Here is a 22,388-nt window from a genome sequence, read left to right as displayed (position 1 = left end):
AGGAGAGGGGTTATTGCAGAAATGTAAGATTCTTTTTTTTTTTTTTTTTTAAGGTAGGCTCCATACCCAGCGTGGAACCCAACGTGGGACTCGAACTCACAACCCTGAGAGCAAGACCCTGAGCTGAGATCCAGAGTCAGATGCTTAACTGACTGAGACATCCAGGTGCCCCAGAAATATGAGATTCTTAAAAGCAAGAGCCTCTCTTTCCTTTAATGTCCCTCAGAAGACCAGGCACAGTGGCTTTTGGGTTCTTGGCCCCGATTTCCAATGTAGGGAGGGAGTTCCCCACACCACCAGCAAGCACTTCTCAGACACCAGCTGGGTGTCCTACAATTCAACTCCATTCTGACACTATCTACCCAGTGATGGAATCAGGCTCCGCAGGTGAAGGGCTTGGTCCCGTAAGACTGTCCTCCCCACCCTCCAGGCGCCTGGGTGGCTCAGTGGGTTGGGGCCTCTGCCTTCGGCTCAGGTCATGATCCCAGGTCCTGGGATCGGGCCCCGCGTTGGACTCTCTGCTCTGCGGGGAGCCAGCATCCTCCTCTCTCTCTCTCTGCCTGCCTCTCTGCCTACTTGTGATCTCTGTCTGTCAAATAAATAAACAAAATCTTAAAAAAAAAAAAAAAGACTGCCCCCCCCCCCCGCCAATAAGCCCCATCAGGTACCAGGTGCAAACCTAGGTGGTCACCTGGGCTTCTGACTGATGGATAAGGCTTGGAGGTTCCAAAGACCCTCTCCTTGAACTTCAGATGCCACTCACAAGTCCAGGTTGTTACTTGTACTTCTCACCTACTGGCTACAAATTGGTGATTCACAAGACCTCCTCCTAGGGTCCAAGGAATTTGCTGGAGCTGCTCACATTGCTCAGGAAATACTTTACTTCCTAGATCACTGGTTTATTATGAAAGGATAGAACTTGGGAACACCCAACTGGAAGAGATGCACAGGGCAGGGTAGGTGGGAAGGGGGACAGGGCTGCCATGCCCCCTCCAGGGCGCTCCTGCCCTCTACCTGAACTTGCTCACCATGAAAGCTCTCCCTACCTAGTCCTATGGTTTTTATGTAGGCTTCATTACGCAGACATGATTGATTAAATCACTGGCCACTGGATATTAATTCAATGTCCAGCCCCTCTTCTCCTCCATGGAGGTTGGGGAGTGGTGTGCATATGAATGAAAGCTCCAATCCCCTAATCATATAATTGGTTCTTTATTTTTTCTAGAATGTAATGCTTTTATTTTATTTTATTATTTTTTTAAGTGTTCCAAAATTCATTGTTTATACACCACACCCAGCGCTCCATGCAATACGTGCCTTCCATAATACCCACCACCAGTTGGGTGAGCCTGGTGGTAGGTACATAATTGGTTCTTTAAAAAGAAAAAACATTTACTTATTTATTTGAGAGAGAGAGCGAGGAGGGATAGAGAGATAGAGAGTATCTCAAGCAGACTCCACACTGAGCCCAGAGCCAACACAAGGATCAATCCCAGGACCCTGAGATCATGACCTGAATGGAAACCAAGAGCCAGCCTCTTGGGGTGCTTGGGTGGCTCAGCTGGTTAAGCAGCTGCCTTTGGCTCAGGTCATGATCTGATCATGGGATCCCAGGTCCTGGGATCGAGCCCTGCATCGGGCTCTCTGCTCAGCAGGGAGCCTGCTTCTCCTTCTCTCTCTGCCTGCTACTCTGCCTGCTTATGCTCTCTCTCTATCTCTCTGTCAAATAAATAAATAAAATCTTAAAAAAAAAAAAGAGCCAGCCTCTTAACTGACTGAGCCACCCAGGCACCCCTCATGTGATTGGTTCTTTGGGCAGCCAGACCCCATCCTTAGGTGGGGACCAAAAGTTACCTCATCAACATAACAAGAGACACTTTGTCCCTCTCCTCACTTAGTGAATTCCAAGGGATTTATTTATTTATTTATTTTTAAAGATTTTATTTATTTAAATTGACACAAAGAGAGATCACAAGTAGGCAGAGAGGCAGGCAAAGGGAGAGGGAGAAGCAGGCTCTCCACTGAGCAGAGAGCCCGATGCAGGGCTCTATCCCAGGACCCTGAGATCATGACCTGAGCCGAAGGCAAAGACTTATCTCACTGAGCCACCCAGGCGCCCCGCCAAGTGTCTTAGGAGGTCTGTGCCCCAAGCAGGGAAGACCAAATATATACTTTTTATGATAAATCACACTCTCACAGTAGTTAAACAGAAAAGGGGCTCAACCTGTTTGAGAAGATGATTCACAGGATTGTAGTCTTGACAGGTGAATGAAAGTTGAATTCATGGGCCTTCATGTTAATACCATTACCTACTATTTCGGAAATGCAGAGCAGTAGCTTGAATACTGAGCAAGGATTTATGTATGGGATTCTTCTGTAGCCTTATCATTCTCACTAAAAGAACGGGTAAGTGAAATATTTAAGCACTGTCTCCCGTACAGTCATAATAGACTCATAATAGTCATTAGAAGACATTGGAAAACACGACTTATTACAAAGCAGAATATCAGGTACTATAGATGAGCTTAATCTGTTTACAGAGCACAGAAGACAGGAAAGAAGTAGAGCACAAGATTTATGACTATAATTTTTACAATAATAAAAGGGATTATTTATAGTAACAGAAGAGATTAAGGGTTAGTTACTATTTTTTTAAGATTTTATTTACTTACTTGAGAGACAGAGTCAAGCAGGCGGAGTAGCCGAAGGAGAGTGAGAATCAGACTCCCTGCTGAGCAGGGAGCCCGACGTGGGTCTTGATCCCAGGACCCCAGGATCATGACCTGAGTCGAAGCCAGACACTTAACCAACTGAACCACTCAGGCACCCCAAGCGTTAGTTACTTTAATTTGTTATTTTCTAAGCTATCTGTAAGTATCTTACCTCCTGAATTGAAAAAGAAAAAAATCACTCATAGAATTTACCAACCCTCATTTTATCATGTTTGTTGGATTTATAGTATGTGCTACAAATTACAGGTTTTATAAGTATTTATTCCATACCTTCCTGTTTGCAAATATGGCTTTAAAATGCTAAAAAATATTTCATGGAACAGAGAAAGTCAAGAAAGATACTGCACATAGAAAGGGCCCTTGAAAATATCATGCTTGTCTACTTGAATTAATTGAAGGATTTCTTTCCTTTGCCTTTTAATAGAATTTGTGCTCTGTGCTGTCACTCCAAGCATTCTTTTTTATTTCGTGTTTTTCTTCTTTTTTGTTTTCTTCACTTCAAGCATTTTAAATGACAACCAAAAACAACCAATTGGATATGATACTCCCTGCACTCTTGTAGGCATGCCGTAATTCTAACTCCATGAAATACACCCAGTAGCTAAGCTTTCTTGAGCACTTCTCACTTGCCAGGCCACGTGTAGGCGCTCACCTGGACTACAAGTGTCCCACGTGAGGTAGGCAGCAGTAAAAATGAGAAGACATGAGCATAGAGGTTAAGAAATTTGCTCAAGGGGGCGCCTGGGTGGCTCAGTGGGTTAAAGCCTCTGCCTTCAGCTCAGGTCATGATCTCAGGGTCCTGGGATCGAGCCCTGCATCGGGCTCTCTGCTCAGCGGGAAGCCTGCTTCCTCCTCTCTCTCTCTGTCTGCCTCTCTGTCTACTTGTGATTTCTGTCTGTCAAATAAATAAATAAAATCTTAAAAAAAAAAAAAAAAGAAATTTGCTCAAGTTCACACAGCTAGTAAAAGGCACAGTCAGCATTTGAACCCACTTAGCCTGGCTCCAAACTCCCTGTTGTTAATTGATATTATAGAAGAGAAAGCAGAGGCACGAGGAAGATGGGCTGCCCGGAAATTTCGGCTCCTCCGTGGGTAGCTGGGCATCAGATGTTGGAAGTCCGAGCTGCCCACCTGGGCATGAAGCCACTCCCTTCCACCAACACAGTGTCCTGTGGGCACCACGGGTGTTGCCACAAGGGACCTGGTCTAAACAGTAATCTGATTGACTAACAACAGACCAGAAGCGTAGGAATTACAGAGACTAATTTGAATTTCAGTGACTACTTTCTCAACCCATAAGATGGTTTAGTCATAGATCAAGGAACTGAGGCACAAGAACCAGAAGCAAAATAAATCCTTATAAGTTGTCTACTGGGCCAGACTGCAGTGATGGGAAATTAATCTCCCAGAGGAGCATTTGTCAATAGCCCTTTCTATCAAGAACTCAGAACAACAGGGCTGGACCAAATACTTACAAAAGCAAATTGCTGAAAAATAAGCAGAAGTTTGGTAGGAGAAGACAACCAAAGGTACAGAGTCTCGAGGAAACCTGGCACAATTAGGGATCCAGGTTCGTGGGAGTTATGTCCCTCTAGGGAAGATCAAGATTAACCCAAGTATTCCGTACGCTGACCATTGTCTCGTGTTGAGATGGACCCGAGACAGCAAGCCGTCAAGCGAGCCGTGACCCCGGACAACTTTGAGGATGGTGACATTGGAAGACCCAACTCTTAGTCAACTAAACAGCTTTCTCTCTGCTCATGAGGGAGGAAAGACCTCCTTACACTTATGGTGAAGTTCAAGGAAAAAGACCAAACATTCGAGCACCAAGGAAGCCACCAGTGGCCGGGTGGGGTAGGGCAACAAGTAACGTCAACTCACACATGCACAGAAAGGTTGTCGGGGATTCCATCATGGTTGAAGTCCGTGAGGTCATTAATTGAGCTCACTGCGGTGACCGCCTGTCCAATGGTGTAGACAATGGAGAGCGACACAATCGTCCTGTGTTGAAACGGGTTAAGAGAATCCAAGTTAGTTGTGCAAGACCAGTCCACTTCCTCTTCTCCCACAGAAAGTCCTCCTGCTTCAAAACGCAAGAGCCCAGTCATGCGTATGCTCGTTGCTCAACCCTGAGTCAGGCTGGTAACTCTCGGAAAGGCAGGCTGCTGGACAATCCGTCGCTCAGCCGGCAAGAGTCCAGCAACATTGGTTGGAGCCAGGGGAAGGGGGAAAGGTCTGTTTCATCTTTGAACTACTTGAAAAACACAATGTTTTCTTCTACCTGACTGCTAAAGTGAGAACATCTATGATTAAACAGTAAGAGAGACTTACCTTGTGCCTGGTAACAATATTTGGCTTGGAGTGGGCCATGGGATATTTTTGTATTGTATTGAATTCTTTTGAGATAGTCCGTGAATTTGGCCCACAAGAGCCTCCACTGCCTCGCTCATTAAGTCCTAGAGACTTCTCGGTAACTATCTATTGGGTACACTCTTGGAGCTGTTCCTCCAGATCTGGGTGAGCGCCCCACGTCCTCTGCCCAGTGAGCCATGTGAGTCTTCCAGTAGCAAGCATATACATCGGGGAACTTCCGTGTTCTCTAGACCTTAATTCCGTGCCTCACACATGATTAATGATGGATAGTATCCCTGCTACTATTTCAAGTGGAGACAAAGATGTTATCATTGTTCGGAGGAGGGGAAAAACTCACCAGCGTTACCTGCATTCTCACTGCTCAATGCCAGGCACTGTACTAGACTCTGGGGATAGGATCTAAGCCAAAACACGGCCTAGCAGGCTCTCCTAAGAGTTTGATGTGCCTTGATTCTTTGTTCCCACCATCCATCATTCTAAACCACAAAGCTTATCATTCCTTTGGGCTTATTTCTTCACAAGGAAGCTGTAAACACTCACTTGAACTTTCCCAGCCAGGAGTCAGCAATCAACGCGCCCAGAATCGGCGTCAGGTAGCACAGAGCCACAAATGTGTGGTAGATGGCCGTGGACAGATTATCATCCCATCCGATGAACCGTCTGAAGTACAGAATCAGGAGGGCTTTTGGCAGAGGGCAAGGGGAGTGGGAGGGGAGACAAAGTTAGGAACTGTGGTAACTCAGGTTCTTTGCTCAAGGGGAGAAGGGTGAAAATCATTACCTCGCATTCCATAGTAGGAAAATCTTTCACAGAACTCATTGACCACGATGAAGAAGATGCTCAAGGGATAACCAAAGCAGCCCTGACAAAAGGAAACGGTATAAGATTGAAACATGCTCTTCATTGGGCCATGGTCACAGACAAAGCTAACGGCATGAAAAGTAGTTGATGCATATTTAGTAACTTGGCACTGACTGACTAACCAGAAGTGGATCTAAAATTCAGAAATTTTTATGCCCTCACACGCCACACAGATACAATAGTGAAATAAAGCATCTAGTTTTTTCGTTCGTTCGAGAAGGACTAGACATTAGCATTTCCTCAAGAGAAGAAATTTCACACAGAAACTCAGGACTGTTTCTGCACTGATTCATGTGGATGATAGACATCTGGTAAGTGAAGGGAGCACAGCTGTGAACTTACCCGAGCAGAATGGACTGGAATTTGCCAAATGAAGCTATGCAGAGAAGAAAAAAAAGGATACTCACCCGAGACTTTGACATCCCTGAAAGAAAACCAAAACACCACTATTAGGTAATTAAAATATTTTTCCTAAGGCCGCGCTCAGACTCTCTGACTTCTCAGGCAGACAGATGTGCTGTCCAGACCCTTCCAGCTCTCTCTGGCAAGTGGGGCCTGGCATCGGATTTTCTTTTAATTAGCTCTGCAGGCCATTCTCATTGTGGTCAGACTTGAAAGTCAGAGGCTTCGAGAATGGTGCCAAAGCCATTTCCTCCTTGAAACACTTCAAAGGCTGCTCATTGGCCAGAGGATGAAATCCAAACCTTTTTGCATGCCTTTCATGATCTCACGCGGTCAGTGGGGTTTGGTGGGGATACAGTGAGGGAAATATGAAATGCCACAGGGGGCCTAACACAGCGAGGATTCGACCAGCTCTCCCCTTACCTGTGACGGCCTTCCTTCCAGCCCCTTCGGCACGCAGATCGGCCTCCTGCTCTTCCCAGCTCTCAGTTTGCTGAGCACGTGGGGCGCCCACCCAGAGTCCTTAATGCACAAGACCGTACGTAACTCCTGCGTCAGCCCCGGCCCCTTCCTACACCTGTCATCCACCTGGCCATAGAGGACCTTCACAGAGCCCTGTCTGCCTCCCTGTGCTCCCAGAGCTCAGTGGTTTACATCTTTGGCTTCCCTCTAGGGGTATCCATCTCCCCACCCCCGACATCGTTTCCAGTGCCGACCACAGAGCAGGGCCTTATTGTCCGAAGAGGGAATTGGAAGAGCAGGAAGGAAAAAAACGTGAGCTTCCAAGTGAGCCAGTGCAAACCCAGCGTTGTTGACTCGACCTTCTAGATCCTAGGCGTACCCATCATGCCCACCGGCCCAGCCCCTGCTCTGGTCTCCCCTGAAATTTGACCACAGCTGACCCATACCTTGTCTCAAGGCATTTCCCTGCCTCAGAGCAAGGTCCTGCAGCTACCCGTGCCTGTCAGAGAGCCCCTCCCCGGATCCTAGAATCCTCTGTTTCGGGGAACCCTTGAGCGCTCCCTGCCTCTGTTACGCATCAATGACCCCACGGAATGGTCCTCAAACTTCAGTGGGCCCCAGAATCACCAGGGGGGCCTGTGAGAGCAGGTTGCCAAACCCCACACTCTCAGTGGCTGACTCTGGGGTGGGGGACGGCCCCTGGTGTCTACATGTGTCACAAGTCCCACAGGTGATGTCCCCACTGGTTCAGAGACACCCCCCGCGCCGGAGAACCACCCACAGGCTGCTGTTGCCTGACTGACCCGCAGAAGTCCGCTTTATTACCTCCCCCGCCCCGAGCCCGGCAGAGACACCCCGTGCCTGCCGCACGGAGCAGGAAGCCAATACAGAAGCTGGCCTGTCGCCTCGCATTCTCGTTATGGGCCCGCCCGGAGCCCCAGCCCCCATGAAACAAAACCGCAACTCCACGTGAGGAACCCTGCGCTTGGCCCAGACCCCGGCGGTGGTCCAGGCCCCCAGCCACCCCCCTTGTGGGCCGGGGCCTGGTTCCTGATTCTGGTCGTGCGGCGCTGTGGGCACCAGCACTTCCCCAGCTCTGCGTGGCCCCTGGCCTCATGCCACAAGGTCTTGCTTTTGCCCTCTCGAGAGCAGTGGTGCTCCTTCAGTCCTTGTCCTAAGGCGGGGAAGAACTTGTCCTGGGCACCCGGGGCCCCAGACCCCACTCCTGCCATCTATAAAGTTCTGGAAGGAGACTCTTCAACACGAATAGCCTGGTTGTCTCCCCAGTCAGACTTCCTTGTGGGCAGGAGCTGCTTGGAGAGGCGGCAGGTGAAGTGTGTGGGCTTGGGGGGAGGACGTGTGGCTGAATCACACTCGTGTGGCTTTCCAGCTGTGACCGGGGACGAGCCCAGCTTCCCTCCAGATAGCCCGCCTGTCAGAGGCAGACAACACCTTGGCCCTCACAGGACCGGTGTAACAGTTCCAAGTGCGAAGCCCCCAGCCCAGGCCTGGTGCCTCACTCAGGAAGATGCTGCTACCTCAGAGTCCTCAGCGCCCCACAGGGTGGAAATCGAGTGTTTGCTGAATGAGTAAGTATTCCAGAGGATCAGTCATATCCATCATGGCGTCCCACGTTCGGATCCTGGCCCCAGCCTCCTTCTGCCTGTGAGGCCGTCCCACGTGCATGTCGTCCCTGCGATCCCCACAGGGTTTGGCCAGTGGGGAGCCCTTGTGGGTGAGCAGAGGGGTCCCTGCCTCCTCCCCAGAAATCACCTCAGACAGCTGCACCCGCAAGACACAGTCGTGGCTCCTCTGAAGTAGGCCTTCCTCACTCAACCCTCTTTTCAGGCTCTGGTCACAGATTTGAACCACTTCCTGGGGGTGGTCCCTGAGACCACTACTCCGGGCACCTGCACGGACATCGATGGCTCCCTGTACCCCTCCCCCAGCCTTTTCCAAAATGTGTGTGTGTGTGGGTGTGGGTGTGGGTGGGTGGGTGGGTGTGACTAATCCCTCCTATTCCGAGTGTGCCTTCTGTGTCTGGATGGGACCATGACTGCGGCAGGCCACAAGCCAGCTTTCGTCGCCAGCCTGGGGACTGCCACTCGCCAGTGGAATAAAAGACCCTGTCAGGACCACGCGCTTCTGAACCAATGCCCACCGACAAGGCCGGCTTCACTGCGGCAGAGCCCCGTCTTCTAGAGGAAACCGCAGATGCGCTGCCTGGTTTTGCTCCCGATAACGTGCTCTCACTACTGTCTCCCCACAGACCGGACGGAGCAAGCTGAACACCCCTGCCCCAGGTTCAGACAGGTCCTTGGCCTTAGGCCTTGACAGAAAAGCAGGAGGGAGGCCCAAAGACCCGAACCCAACAGAGACAGCCCGGAGCTTCCCTGCAATTGTTCCTTCCTCGCGGTTTCTCAGGACACGGCAGCGCCTGTAATATTTTTTCAAGATTTATCTATTTATTTTAGAGAGAGTGAGAGATGATGAGGGGAGAGGCAGAGGGAGAGAATCCTTATGCTGACTCCCCGTGGAACGTGGAGCCCGATGCAGGGCTCAATCCCACGACCCAGAGATCATGACATGAGCCAAAACCAAGTCGGACGCTTAACCAACTGAACCACCCAGGTGCCCCACACCTATCATTTTTTGGGAAAAAAATACTGTTTACCATTATTATTTGGCAAACAGTGGGTGCTAAAGATTTTGTCTACTTCAAACATAACCGGTTATGGAAAAGAGAGCTTCGCTATTGTTCCAGCAACCATCACACTCAGAACTACGAAATGGCAGGTGAAACCCCTAAGTTCACCCCCGTGAACACCTGAGATTTCGTACCCAGCCATCGCCCAGGAAGCTCGTTATTTTCTGAAAGGTTCACATTCCAAAGAGCAACTCTGATTATTGGGGTTCAGAGGTTGCCAACCTCTTCTGTTGCGGAACTCAGGGCTCCTGGTGGATGGACACTGCAGTCAGCATTTCTTATCTCACATCCGTGTCAACAGGGTCGCTCTCTGAGAAAGCTCAAGGGCGTGGACGGGGAGCCTTATCCGTCCGTATCCTGACAGTACATCTAATCAGCGAGTTTGAGTGGCCGGCGGTGCTGGCATCATCCGAGGGTCACTGGATGTGAATGTTGATCGGAGTCAATGAAGCAGCTTAGAATCAGGCATGCCAGGACCGGGCACAGAGTCCGCTCTGGCTCCTATTGTTATTCAAGGCTTAGCAGTGCTTTTGTCTTTCTTTTGGCTAAAGAATTTAATAAGTGTGCATTAGATGTTTCTGTGGTTATTGGCTTAGAGAGAGAGGAGGCAAAACCAAGAAAGACACTCTACTAATAATTTCCCACTACCTAACGAAATCTCTTCATTTCATTTCTTACTATGTAACAAAGCACATTCCGTATTTTGGACCATTTAGGGATGGAAATTCTAACTGTAATGGCTCATGTTAAGAAATTAAGAATTCTCTCAGCAACATGATGGGTGTGAAGAGTGCATTTCTAGGACTTGGACTTGGGAGGTTGGAAGGAATGAAGAAGCTGCCCCTGTCTGAGCAGCTCTTACCTTTGGGCAGAGAGGAAACTCCTCTCCACCACCACCAAGAACGAAATTGAGGGAGTAAGCTACATATTGCATTTAGGAATGAAACTCCTGCATGGTGTGGCCGGCAGAAACAGTGGTCCACAAGATGTCCGTGTCCTGACCCTGGAGCTAGTGATGTGTTACCTTCCACGGCCAGGGGACTCTGCAGATGCGACTAAGTTAAAGACTGTGAGATGGGGAGTTTATCCTGGATTATCTGGGGGCCGCAGTGTAATCCCATGGGTCCTTAAAAGAGCCAAAAGAGGAGATGTGAAGAAGGAAACAGAGGTTGGAGCGATGGTGATTTCTAGAAGGCCAACATGAGCCAAGGAATGTGGCAGCTTCTAGAAGCTGGAAAAGACAAAGAACCAGATTCTCCCCCATAGCCTCCAGAAGAAACACAGCCCTACGGACACCTAGATTTTAGCTCAGTGAGACCCATACAGACTTCTGACCACCAGAACTGCGAGATAAGAAATCCGTGTCCTTTTTAAGTCACTAACTTTGTGGTAGTGTGTGACAACAGCTGATAGGAAATAAATAAGGATTTGCCGCAAGCTCTGTACATGGAGGTCTTTATCGCTCAATCCCTCACTGTTCACACAGAACTAAGACTCAAACCTCCAGCAAGTCTTATTTGCCTGCAAAGTGCTCTTTTTTCAAATAATTATTTCCCTTAGCTACATTTTCTATCTGGGGGTTCAGGAGTCCCGTTCCATGCTTGTTCAATGGGATCTGGTAGCATCCTTCATTGCTCTAAGATCTGCAGGTCTACTCTCCACAAGCTGGCCGTATAGACGATGCCGCCTTCCAGGGCCACTGCAAAGAAGGAGGCGGTCTGAAAATGGTTTCATAAACCAGGAGGAAAATGAGTTAAGTTGATCAAGACTGGATTCTTTCAGGTGGAAGGGCATGGGCCGTGAGGAGTGAGAGGGAAGCCTCTGCTTGGGGACACCCTTCCTAATGGTGTGGCTTTACGGATTCAAAGTGGTCAACCTCTGGCCCGCCATTCCTTCACTGAGAGATGCTGACGCAGTCTTTGCAAGTTGGTTGGTAAGATCAGATCTGCAGCAATGAAATGAACTTTGCTCTTCACGGCATCCTGGAAAGACAGATGTGTGGCAGGGACTGATATAAGATGAAAATATGGGCAAGACCTTGCGATGGGGACCCCTGGCAGGGCTGAGAAGGGCCCTCAAAGAAAGAGGCAGTCCTTATGACACTGTCCTGGGAAACGAGGCCACGGGGATTAGCAGGTTGTGGACAGGGGAAAGCCAGTCTTCTTAAACACAAGCCACAGGAACAACCACTGATCTTCAATTAAGCTGCTTTTTTGAACAAGCGGCACTACGGTGTGCCACGTGCGTGTGGCTGTAGGGGTTTCGGGATGCTGTTTAATTCCCCGCTGCTGTGGTTCTAAAGTGTGATCTCTGGCCCAGCAGCAGCAGCTCCTGGGAACCCATCAGGAGTGCACACTCTCAGGTCCATCCCAGACCTACCCGACCCGAAAATCCCCGGGGAAGGCCCCACCATCTGTATAGGATCAGGCCTGCCGCGGTCTGGGAGCCCCTCATTGCTCCAGAGCGATGCTGGGGAGCAAGCGAGGAAGGGGTCCGGTGTGAAGGTGTGTGGCGGCTCGGGGCCAGGCGATCGGCCCCTCTGATGTGATTCTGGCTGTGACGAGCAGATGCCTTGTCCCAACCTTCCCCGTCTCCCTTCCACCCCAGCGGACCTGAGCGTCCTCAGACGGAGCGATTCAGGATGGCTCTCTGGTGCCTGTAAGGTCAGACCTGCCGCTTGGCACAGCACAACCAGCCCTCCAGCATCCGACTTCCAGCTTCCCCCACCCTGCCCGTCAGGCTGCACGACTTCCATTCTCTCTCCACACCAGGCTCCTTCAGAGCCTCTGCTGCCATTAGGGCAGTTAGCATCTCACCCCTCCCCTTGGCCTCCCAGATACTCTCTCTTCCTTTTAGATTTCTCTTTTCTTAAATAAAGATTTTATTTATTTATCTGAGAAAGAGAGAGAGAGTGGAAGCACTAGTAAGAGGGAGGGGAAGAGGGAGAGGGAGAAGCAGAGCAGGGAGCCTGATGTGGGGCTCGATCCCAGGACCTGAGTCAAAGCCAGATGCTTAACCTACTGAGTCACCCAGGTACCCCCTTTTAGATTTCTTTAGTCTTTTTACAACTGCCCTGACAGAGCGCCGTTGTTATGACTTCTGAACCAACAGAAGTCATAGAGCCTCACATACCAGAGATCCCTGCCCACCCTTCCGGTGTGGAAATCAAGTGTGCACCACTTCAAAAAAGAGCCCAGCAGGGTGTAGGCTCAGGGTCACTGCGGTGGACCTGAGTTGAGGTGACAGGAGGCATGGGGGCTGGGGGCAGGCAGGAAGGGGCTGAGCGCCTTGTGTGGCACACTTGGCCTTTGTTTTTTTCCAAAAATCAATCAACTTTGATTAAGAAGCAGCACTCTTCTTTTCTGAAATGGGCTAGTCCCGGACCATGGTCAGGTTAGCTTTAGGACAAGTGTTGTGCCTGTCGTCCAGGCCCTGGTTTCTGGAGTGATCCATCCTGAGGTTGCTTCTTGCCCGACTTGATCATTATTTTTCTTACTTGGCTCTGTCACCTCATTTCCCGCCCTGAGGGCCCCTGCTGCTCCATCTGGCATTTGTGTGCCTGTGAGAGGACCGTGATTATTTAAGCCGGAGGCTGCCCCGGGGAGGCAGGGCTGGCCTGGTGGACTGTGGCTTGGGTCCAACAAGAAAAGGTGTCCCTGGGTGGAGCACGGGCTGCTTTCCAGCCCCACGGGCCCTCACACAGGGTACGGCCTGCACGTCGATGGCCAGGTCCTGCCCATCGTCTATTCTGTTCTTGTTGTTGTTGTTTTTAGTAGCAATACTCTTTTCCACAAATACGGTCTTCCCCACTAAAGGACAATCTATCTTTCCTCTGCTCCGCCAGCAAACGACTACACCACCAGGACACACGGATGTCGGTTTCCAGAATGCCAGTTCAACCAAGTTACCCCCGCAAAAAGCAAATGAGTTATTGCTCCTTTGAGAACTAGGAATGTCAACTAAACCCGAATTATATGAAGCTAAACACGGGGAAACCAGGCTGATGGGAGCATATAGGTCTCATTAAGTGACGCTGGCAGGGTGCCACTGAGGGGACCAGCTCAGTCTGGGGGTGCTGGTGTCCCTGTTTCCATACAGGCCACACGGGCCAGAGGCACGATGAGCCCAGCCGGTGAGAAGACAGGAGCAGAGTCGAGAACTGCTTAGCTGTATGTGTTCACAACTGAGTCAACAACCCCCTTGTTGCGGGAACGGGACTGCTGGGACCGGGCTTCCCTGGCGGGTTGGCCTCGGATCTTTGATGATGAGCAGCCGAGCCTCACCTTTGTGTCGTCCTGGGCGTGGCTGACCGCCGTGCCTCCGCCACCTCGTCCCTCAGCCTGGGGGTCCCGCCATTGGGTCAGAGGGAGGCAGCCCTGGGTCTGCACATTAGCTTGCCAGGGCTGCCATGACAATGAGCTACAAACAGAGTGGCTTACACAATGGAAACGTGTCCTCCCACAGTCAGGAGGCAGGGGTCTGAGACCAACGTGTCAGCCGGGTGGCTCCTTCTGAGGCTGTGAGGGGAATCTGTCCCGGCCTCTCCCCAGCTTCTAGGGGTTACGGACCCTCTTAGATGTTCTTTGGCTCATGATAGCTCTACCCAGACCTCTGTTTCCATCCTCACACCGTCTTCTCCCTGCATGTGTGCCTGCGTCCAAATGTCCCCTTGGTAGGACACCGGTCGTATTGGATTGGGGGCCCCCTGGTATTCCAGGATGATCTCGTCTGAACTAATTACATCTGTGAAGGCCCCATCTCCAAATAGGGTCACACCCATTGCTGTAGGTTACAGGCACCCTTTTACCTTTTAAAAAAGATTTCCACACGGGACTGTCTAAAATCATAGGCTTCAGAGGCCACAGTGGCCGCCTCTGGTGGTTTTATACATAACCCGTGACTTTTAGCATCTAGTTTCCAGAATTACAGACATGCATCCCTGAGGGCTGTTCCCATTCTCCTTCAGAAAGAAATGACCCCTCTGGGCCCCAGAAGCCTCCTGACTTTTGATGGGTTCAAAGATTGTTTACTTCCCAATTGAAGGAAAAGTTCCCCCAGGCCGGAGAGTGCCACAGGTTAATGTGTAGTAAGCTGGTATGCGAAACAGAAAGCGCCCAGGGCCAGGCCCAAGTTCTGCCTCAGGCATGGGCAGGGGAGGTCACTCAGTTCCAGCAGGCTCTGGGCGGAAGCAAGAGTGGGAAGCACAGGAAACAGCAGCAAACTGCCCAACAGTAACTAAAACAAGTCCGCAGCATCAGCCCTGAAATACCGTGTGTCGTCACAGGTGAGAACAATGCCAAAGGCATGCAAGTGTCACCAAATCAGAAGGAACCAACCTCATGGTCTTTTGGGGAGTATGTTTTGGAGGCCATTCAGTTAGGGACCCTAAATTCCATTACTTATTTGAGATCCTAAATCTTAGACACAAAGTGGGTTTTTTTGTTGTTGTTTGTTTTTGTTTTTCTCTTAGATGTTAGTTCATGACTGGAAAAAATGCTTATGATCACAGGAAGTGTGAAGTTAGGCTACAAAGTGATCTACAGCACCTCCACTGCCCCCACCCCCCCCAGTGATATTTAGGCTGTACATGGCTTCATCCCTATCATGAGAATATCTCTAAGAAATTTCTGGAATGGTAAAATATGTGCATTTTAAGATTTATTCATTTATTAGAAAGAGAGATGAATGAGGGGAGAGGCAGAGGGAGAGAGAGAGAAGCAGACTCCCCACTGGGTGTGGAGCCCAATGATCTCACACCCCTGAGATCATGGCCTGAGCTGAAATCAAGACTCAGAAGCTTAAATGACTGAGCCACCCACATGCCCCAATAAATGGCTGTTTAGGACTGACTAGCGCTATACCCCCAAATCCACCTGTCTTGCTAGGAAAGATACTAGTCATTACATGTAGCACCTTAGCTGAAGATGGAGACCACAGTGGCGTCCTCTTTACACATGAAGAATACTTCCTGCCTGAAGTCATATATAAGCGACATACATCTTTCAGAACAATATTTTATTACCGCATGCACTGGGTTGAATAGTGTCCCCCAAAACTCATGTCCTTCCTCAAATCTCAGATTGTGACCTTCTTTGAAAACAGGAACTTTCCAGATGTAATGAGTTGGGATGAGGTCATGTTGGAAAAAGGTGGGTCCCTAACCCCACATGTTTGGTGTTCTTAAGAGAAGACAGGCTTGTGAAGACAGAGCTTCGCAGAGGGGAGGTGACATGAAGACACGTGGGGGGAAAATGGCCACGTAATGATGAAGACAGACTGGAGGGACCCATCTCTAAGCCAAAGAACACCAAGAACTGTGGACAACACCAAAGCTACGTGAAAGGCATGGAGTAGATTTTTTATAGCCTTCAGAGAGCACATGGCCTTGCAGACACTTTGAATTTGATTTCCAGCCTCCAGAACTGTGAGACTACATTTCTGCTATTATTATTTTTAAAGATTTTATTTGTTTATTTGACAGAGAGATAGAGAGTGCGCAAGTAGGCAGAGTGGCAGGCAGAAGGAGAGGGAGAAGCAGGCTGTCTGCCAAGCAGGGAGCCCGACACAAGGCTCGATCCCAGGACCCTGGGATCATGACCTGAGCCGAAGGCAGCTGCTTAACGGACTGAGCCACCCAGGCGCCCCACTTCTGCTGTTTCAAACAATCCAGTTTGTGATACTTTTGTAACACAAAAACTCGTACACCGTGTGAGCTGACATGTTTTGATGAACTGAGGAAAAAGGTTTGCTCTTCCAAGAACATCTCAAATGTACTTTCTGATGTGTCCTGCTAGAGCTTACAATATCTTGCCCCTTGAAGCAGAATGTAGAAGTTTCAAGAGCCTGGTCTGTGAGCTTTCAATGGGTCTTCTTATGTGAGTACATTCTACGAGTTTTCTAGTCTTAAGACTGATTCGTGAACCAAGCTTTCCTTGGGGTATGTGCTCAGTTTCACATGTCCCCACACAACAACTGGATGGCTCTACACCCTCTCCAATGACAGGCTCCTTTCAGGAGCCCCATGGGAGGCCCTGGCTGGTGTCCAGGCTCAGAGGAACTAGGTCTTCCTCCTTCTCCAGAAAGTTTGTGGAAGATGCTATCCCTCCCCCTTGGGGCCACTTTCTAGCTGCTGAGACTGTCCTTGAACTCTGCACCACCTACAGATGGTAGCCGCACTTGTTCTGAGGCTTGGCGGCGAGCAGAGGCATGGGGGTGAGCAGAGGCACAGCATGGTCCGTCTGACCCGGCCCCCTTTGCAGCAACCCCATGAGATGACCCACCATCCAGGTGATACATTCCTGGGCTCTGAAAACAAGAGACGACGTTACAAAACAGAGGTTCCCGGGTTCTTTATGTTGCAACCCAGGATTCTGAGTCAGTGGTTCTCACTCGTTTGCAGATAATACTGCTCTTATTCTTTCACTATCATCACGGAAGAATGTGGAATGTTCCTCAGAGTCCACCCTTGTTTTTATATCCTTCATCAGCTCACCTGGGACACCCACCCACATTCTCTGCTGCCAGGGATAGGATCGAGATGCCGCTGGGTCAGAGAGCAGCCACAGCACAGAGAGGTGTTAGCGGTGTGAGGGTGACCAGCTGAGTGACCCGTGCCCCACCCCCACCCTGGCCCCACCCTGGTTCCTGCCGTGCACAACTCTACCCTGGAGAACAGATGGCGGTCCCTCTTGCTAGTGAACTAGCCAGCTAAAGAATCCCTCATGGGCTCCTTGTTCTCCAGTAACTCAAAGGGCAGCAGGAAAAGTATTAATCAAAAAATCCAAATACATCAAACGTGGAATAATTCTACCCTGGGCATTCTATAGAGGTGTGAGGGACTGGGTAAAAATTCAGCATGAAGACAGCGCACCCTCCAGCTTTGACGAGACACCATTAGCTGCTGTTTTCATTGACTAGTAAAGCCCCACAGTATGGAAAAATTTGTTTCTGGGCTTGTGTTCCTGCCCCAGAAACTATGAGTTTCTTTAAGAAACTCATCAGGCATCATTGGGAATGCAGGTTCACCACCGGCCCCCCCCAGCAGCCATTGGATTCATCCCTCCTGCGCTTTCCTACCCTACAGTCTTAGCCTGCACATGCTAATCTTCAAATTCTAGCTACTAATTTACCGCCAAGCCAGAGGCCAGGCTGCACTAGATCTTATTGCCATGATCTCAGCTGCGGGGCACAGCAACGATGTCTGGGCATGCGTGCGGCCTGAGAAAAACAGAGCCTGTCAACGAGAGTTGTTCTGAGCAGTGGTTCTCCTCGTGGGATCTTGGGACCAGCAGCAGCAGGACATGGGAACTTGTAGAGATGCTGATCCTTGAGCGCCATCCCAGAAGCGGAGACTCGAGGGCTGGGGCCCGGCATCATGCTGGAATTAGCCCTCACTCTGGTGATTGTGATGTAGACTAAAGACTGAAGACCACTGACCTACAGACATGTCAGCCTGAAAGAACCCCGGGTCAGAAGTTCTCTCTTCCTGCTGTCTGAGGGGCCCATGATTCCCCCAAGGGTCCGATGCCCAGGGCCCCCTTTGGGAACAACTCCAGCTTCTAGCTGGACACTTACAGCCCACAGCAGGTTGCCAGCTTCCCTGAGACTTCAGCACCGTTCTTTGGTTTACCCAAGACCTTCTAGAAAGAAGCAAGAACGTGGAAGAACTTTAAAGTGACCAGGTTTGTGGCACCTTCAAAACCAGTCCACTGGGGCGCCTGGGTGGCTCAGTGGGTTAAGCCTCTGCCTTCGGCTCAGGTCATGATCTCGGGGTCCTGGGATCGAGCCCCGCATCGGGCGCTCTGCTCAGCGGGGAGTCTGCTTCGCCCTCTCTCTCTGCCTGCCTCTCTGCCTACTTGTGATCTCTGTCAAATAAATAAAATCTTAAAAACAAACGAACAAACCAGTCCACCATTTGATGCCCAGGCAGAAAGCTGACTGGAAAAGCTCATCAGAATCCCACAAGGCCAGCAGGAGGCTGAGGGGTGGGGGGACGGGACTATAACCAACCATTCTTCATTAAGTGAATGAATTCCTCAAAACGGCCTGGGGGATCTGGCAGGAGCTTTCTTCATAGAACCTGAAGCCTCTTCATACTTCATTTTCTCAAAGTCAAATACGGGAAGTAGTTAGTTAAGAGCGGCAACCTCAGTGCAGACTCCTGCTCAGCTCTGGGGAAGGGAAGGATATGGGAAATCTTCAGCAGAAGCATCCCTAGCCCCACAACGCCTCATCTGAGAGGTTCTCCGCCAGCCAGAAGCCTAACTTCACGAGACGGCTCTCGGAGGGCGGCCTCCTCTCCATCCCTGGCTCTGAGAAGCACACCCAGACTTTAAAGCATGAGTAGGCGAACAATGGTTCATGGGCCAAATGCAGCTCGCCACCTGCTTCTCTACGGCTCCCGAGCTAAGAATGGTTTCCATGTTTTTAAATGACTGAAGAACAATTTTTTAAAAACTATCTCGTGACACACAAAGATTACAGAAAATTCCAATGTTCGTGCCCGTGAGTAAAGTTTTATTGGAACACGGCTCTGCCTGTGTGTTTATATATATCTCGCACTTCGTGGGTGGAATTGAGTGTCGCCACAGAGACTGGCTACCTCCTAAAGCTGAAAACATTTACTATCTGGCCCTTCGCAGGAAAAGCTTGCCAACCCCTCTTTAAAGCAAAGGATCTGCAGTCCGTGATTCTAACTGGAGACTGGAGACTGCAGCCAGGCTTAGCTCTGCATCGAGATGCCCAAAGCGACTTTTCACCCACTTTATTCTTGTGGATTCTTGCCACTGGGTTACTGAGTCTAACAAATGGTATAATTCTGACTCTCACTGCACCCCTCACTTTCCTACTTCATCCCAACTTCTGCTCCCCATTCCCGGGGTCAGCCAAACAGCCTGCTGTGAAAACTAGTTCCAGTTTCACATGGGACAGAATCAGCTGGAAGCAAAAGTGTTTCTAAGCCCCATTGCCTGGCTTCCCCCACTCCATCCCCGGCCGCCTCACGGGTTCACCAAGCATCCCAGGTGTTCCCTCTTCAGTCAGGAGGGGCCCTGAAGCAACTTTGGCACGATCCAAGTGCCAAAGATCTATTCTCAAGAGGAGAGGTTACTGCTACCTTTTATTTAAAAATCCTTTAAAAAAATCCTTTGTTCTACTTATTACCTAAACTTAGATATTGAAACTGTAGGACTTGAGTAAACATAAAACTGGTGTGTGGGTATAATGCTACTCACATGCTACACCAATCTCAGTTGGAATAACAACAACAAAAAAAAGCCACCACTGAGGGACCGATTTGTAAACTGGAAAGAATTCATTTAGGACGACACTTCAGAAGCTAACAGTGTTCATTTACAGGTAACCAGGCTGCCCACAGCTAGCCTGATCAGAAGTATTTTAGGAAAGTCCAAACTTAGCACAGATGCTTCTCAGGTATTTGTATCTAAAAATCGAATAATTACTCAGAGCACCTCCCGGAGAAGTCACACGGAGTGACAAGCAAATGACGGGGGAGGTAAGGATTCAGAACTCCAGCCCAGGAGTTTATCAGCTGGCGAAGCACACACCACTGACAGCCTCTCCCTCCCCAAGGGCGGCTGTAGCATCTTTCTGGAAAAGGCCAGGTGGCCACCACTAGAAGCCCGGAGTGTGAACCGAGACGCATCTCAGTACAGCGAGACATTTGAGCTTGTCACAGTGGCGCACCCCCTGGTTCCACACTCATACACAGCCTGACACAACCACGGAGGTTGCTACCAATACTTCTAGTGGCTGAGGAAGTCGAAGCCCGAAGAGTTTAATTTACTGTCACCAAATCATAGAGGTAGCACACGGTAGACGGGAACAGAATTGCGAGCTGGTCAAAGCCAGACCTGGTTCTCTCAGCCATGCCTGAGACCACATTGGACCTGCCTGGGCTCATCCAGGGCATGACTTTGGGGGAGTCCCTTGATCTGCTTTCTCCATCTTTAAGGGAGAAGAGGGCTGGGACGATGGGCTCCGCTCTCTGCTTCTGCATCCTGCCCCGGGGTCTGCTCTGAAGCAGGCGGGATTAAGATCTTTCCTCCAGGTGCTGCGGACACTCCACGCCCGCGGGGACTAGCTACTCTCCTTGAGGGCCTTCTGCTGAAGCCTCAGGACAGTGGCAAGATGGTTAAGAAGGGCCAGCGAGGGCCCCCAGTTCCCCTGGGGCCAGGCAGGGAGCTGCGGGGTCGCCTGGCCAGCCACGGGCAAGGGAGGTGCCAAGGCAGCCACTAAGCGCCCGCCCGCTGGTTAGAGGGTCTGGGGTCCTGCCATCACGTGCGCGACCCCGTCCAGTTTCAAGCCCAACCCAGCCACAGGCTGAGAACACGGGGACCGGGATTCCCAGCAGGAGGCCAGGTCAAGGTGACGGTATCGATTCCTTCCACCTCTGAGTCTGGGCGCCTCGGGCTCTCCCGGTTTCGCGCAGAGACCGAGATCGGGGCCTGCGACTTCCCCGCAGCCCGAGGGACCCGGTTCTCCCGACCCCTGGTCGCTTCCCACCCCCGCGGCGTGCACCCGTCCGCGGCTCCAGGCCTCCCGGCTCCGCGCGCACCTCTGCCGGCCGCCGGCGACAGCGGGGACCAGCGTTGCAGCCGAGCCGAGCCCCGCGGCGCGCCCTGTGCAGCGACCCCAGCGCGCAGCCCCCGCACCCCACCCCCCCGCCCCGCTCCCCGGAGACCCCGCGCCTGGCCGCGCCACCTACCCATGGTGGCGGCTCCGAGGGCTCCGGCGACGACTGGCGAGCGGGCAGTCCAGGAGAGAGGACTTTTTTTTTTTTTTTAAGGTGTTGCTCTTATAACTTTGTTTCCAGGCCCTGCCCATCCACCTGTGCAGCTGGAGGTGTGCAGGCGGGGCGGCCAGGCTCCACCCTCGGAGGCGGGGGCCCACAGGGAGCAGAGGTGAGCGCCCCTTGAGCCCCAGCGAGGGGACAGCCGGCAGGGCCAGCCCCGGGGCTCCCCCGTCCCGCCCCAGGCCAGGGCACAGCGCCGGTGACAGGAGCAGCGGCCAGAAACCCGGGCTAGAGACGCCCCAACGTGGGCGCCCAGCGGGCCCCCGCCGGGAGGGCTTGGGACAATGCAGGTTCCCCGGCCTCCCCGCCGATTGGCTGGCTCGGTAGGGCAAGGTGCGGCCTGAGAATCTGCATTTCTAACCAGTTCTAAGGGGATGCCCCTGCTGCTCCAGGGACCCCACGCTGGAAACCACTAGGCTGGGGAAACACCACTTCTGTGTGAGGAAGCAAAACTGGGTGCAACCCTGGTCCGTGGTCCGTGTGCACGCGCGCGCGTGTGGGGCTTTACCTGGGGTGTGAACCCGGCAAAGAGTTTCTGGAAGACTCTACCTCACCTTCCTTTAAGGATAACGAGAACAAAAATGATAATAGGGCCATGATCTCCTGATCATTTCTGTTTCCTGGTCTGACTCAAGGGAAAGCGGGGTTGTGCTTTGCAAATACTGAGAGGGAACATGACAAGGGAAAATGAAGGGAGTTTCTATTTTTTCAAATCATGGCAAAGTACACGGAAAACGTACGTTGTCACTGCCAAGTGTACAGTGAGTGGCACCGGGTGCCTTCCCGTCGCCGTGCAGCCGCCACCACCACTCGTCCCCGGGGCTTTATCCTCGCTCCGGACGCAAACTCTGCCCACGGAACGCTTCCTCTCGGTCCTCCCTCCCGGGCCCCGGCCACCTGAGTCTCCTCTTTTCTTATTAGGGCACCTGTCCCTGGATTTAGGCCCACCCTAAAGTGAGATGATCTCATCTCAAGAGATTTTATTCCATCTACAAAGTTCTGTTTTCCAAGTAGGGTCCATTCATAGGTTCCAGGTAGA

General features: G+C 51.1%; 1 protein-coding gene across 1 annotated transcript in view; it reads right to left on the bottom strand.

The window, feature by feature from the left end:
* The window catches only part of SLC15A1 (solute carrier family 15 member 1), a 47,979-nt gene extending 26,652 nt beyond the window's left edge, over positions 1–21,327 (bottom strand). Inside the window, exons 1-5 of the mRNA XM_032864117.1 lie at positions 21,263–21,327; positions 6,374–6,390; positions 5,886–5,967; positions 5,646–5,787; positions 4,614–4,733 (exon numbers count right to left, since the gene is read on the bottom strand). Of these exons, the coding sequence (XP_032720008.1) occupies positions 4,614–4,733; positions 5,646–5,787; positions 5,886–5,967; positions 6,374–6,390; positions 21,263–21,266 (365 nt within the window). The 5' untranslated portion in view covers positions 21,267–21,327. The remainder of the gene's footprint in view (positions 1–4,613; positions 4,734–5,645; positions 5,788–5,885; positions 5,968–6,373; positions 6,391–21,262) is intronic.
* Positions 21,328–22,388: the final 1,061 nt, after the last annotated feature.

This window comes from Lontra canadensis, unplaced genomic scaffold, assembly GCF_010015895.1.
Source record: "Lontra canadensis isolate GAN:19392208 unplaced genomic scaffold, GSC_riverotter_1.0 scaffold26, whole genome shotgun sequence".
Classification (NCBI taxonomy): domain Eukaryota; kingdom Metazoa; phylum Chordata; class Mammalia; order Carnivora; family Mustelidae; genus Lontra; species Lontra canadensis.
Note: the sequence above shows the minus strand (reverse complement) of the source record. Positions and strands in the feature narration are given on the sequence as shown.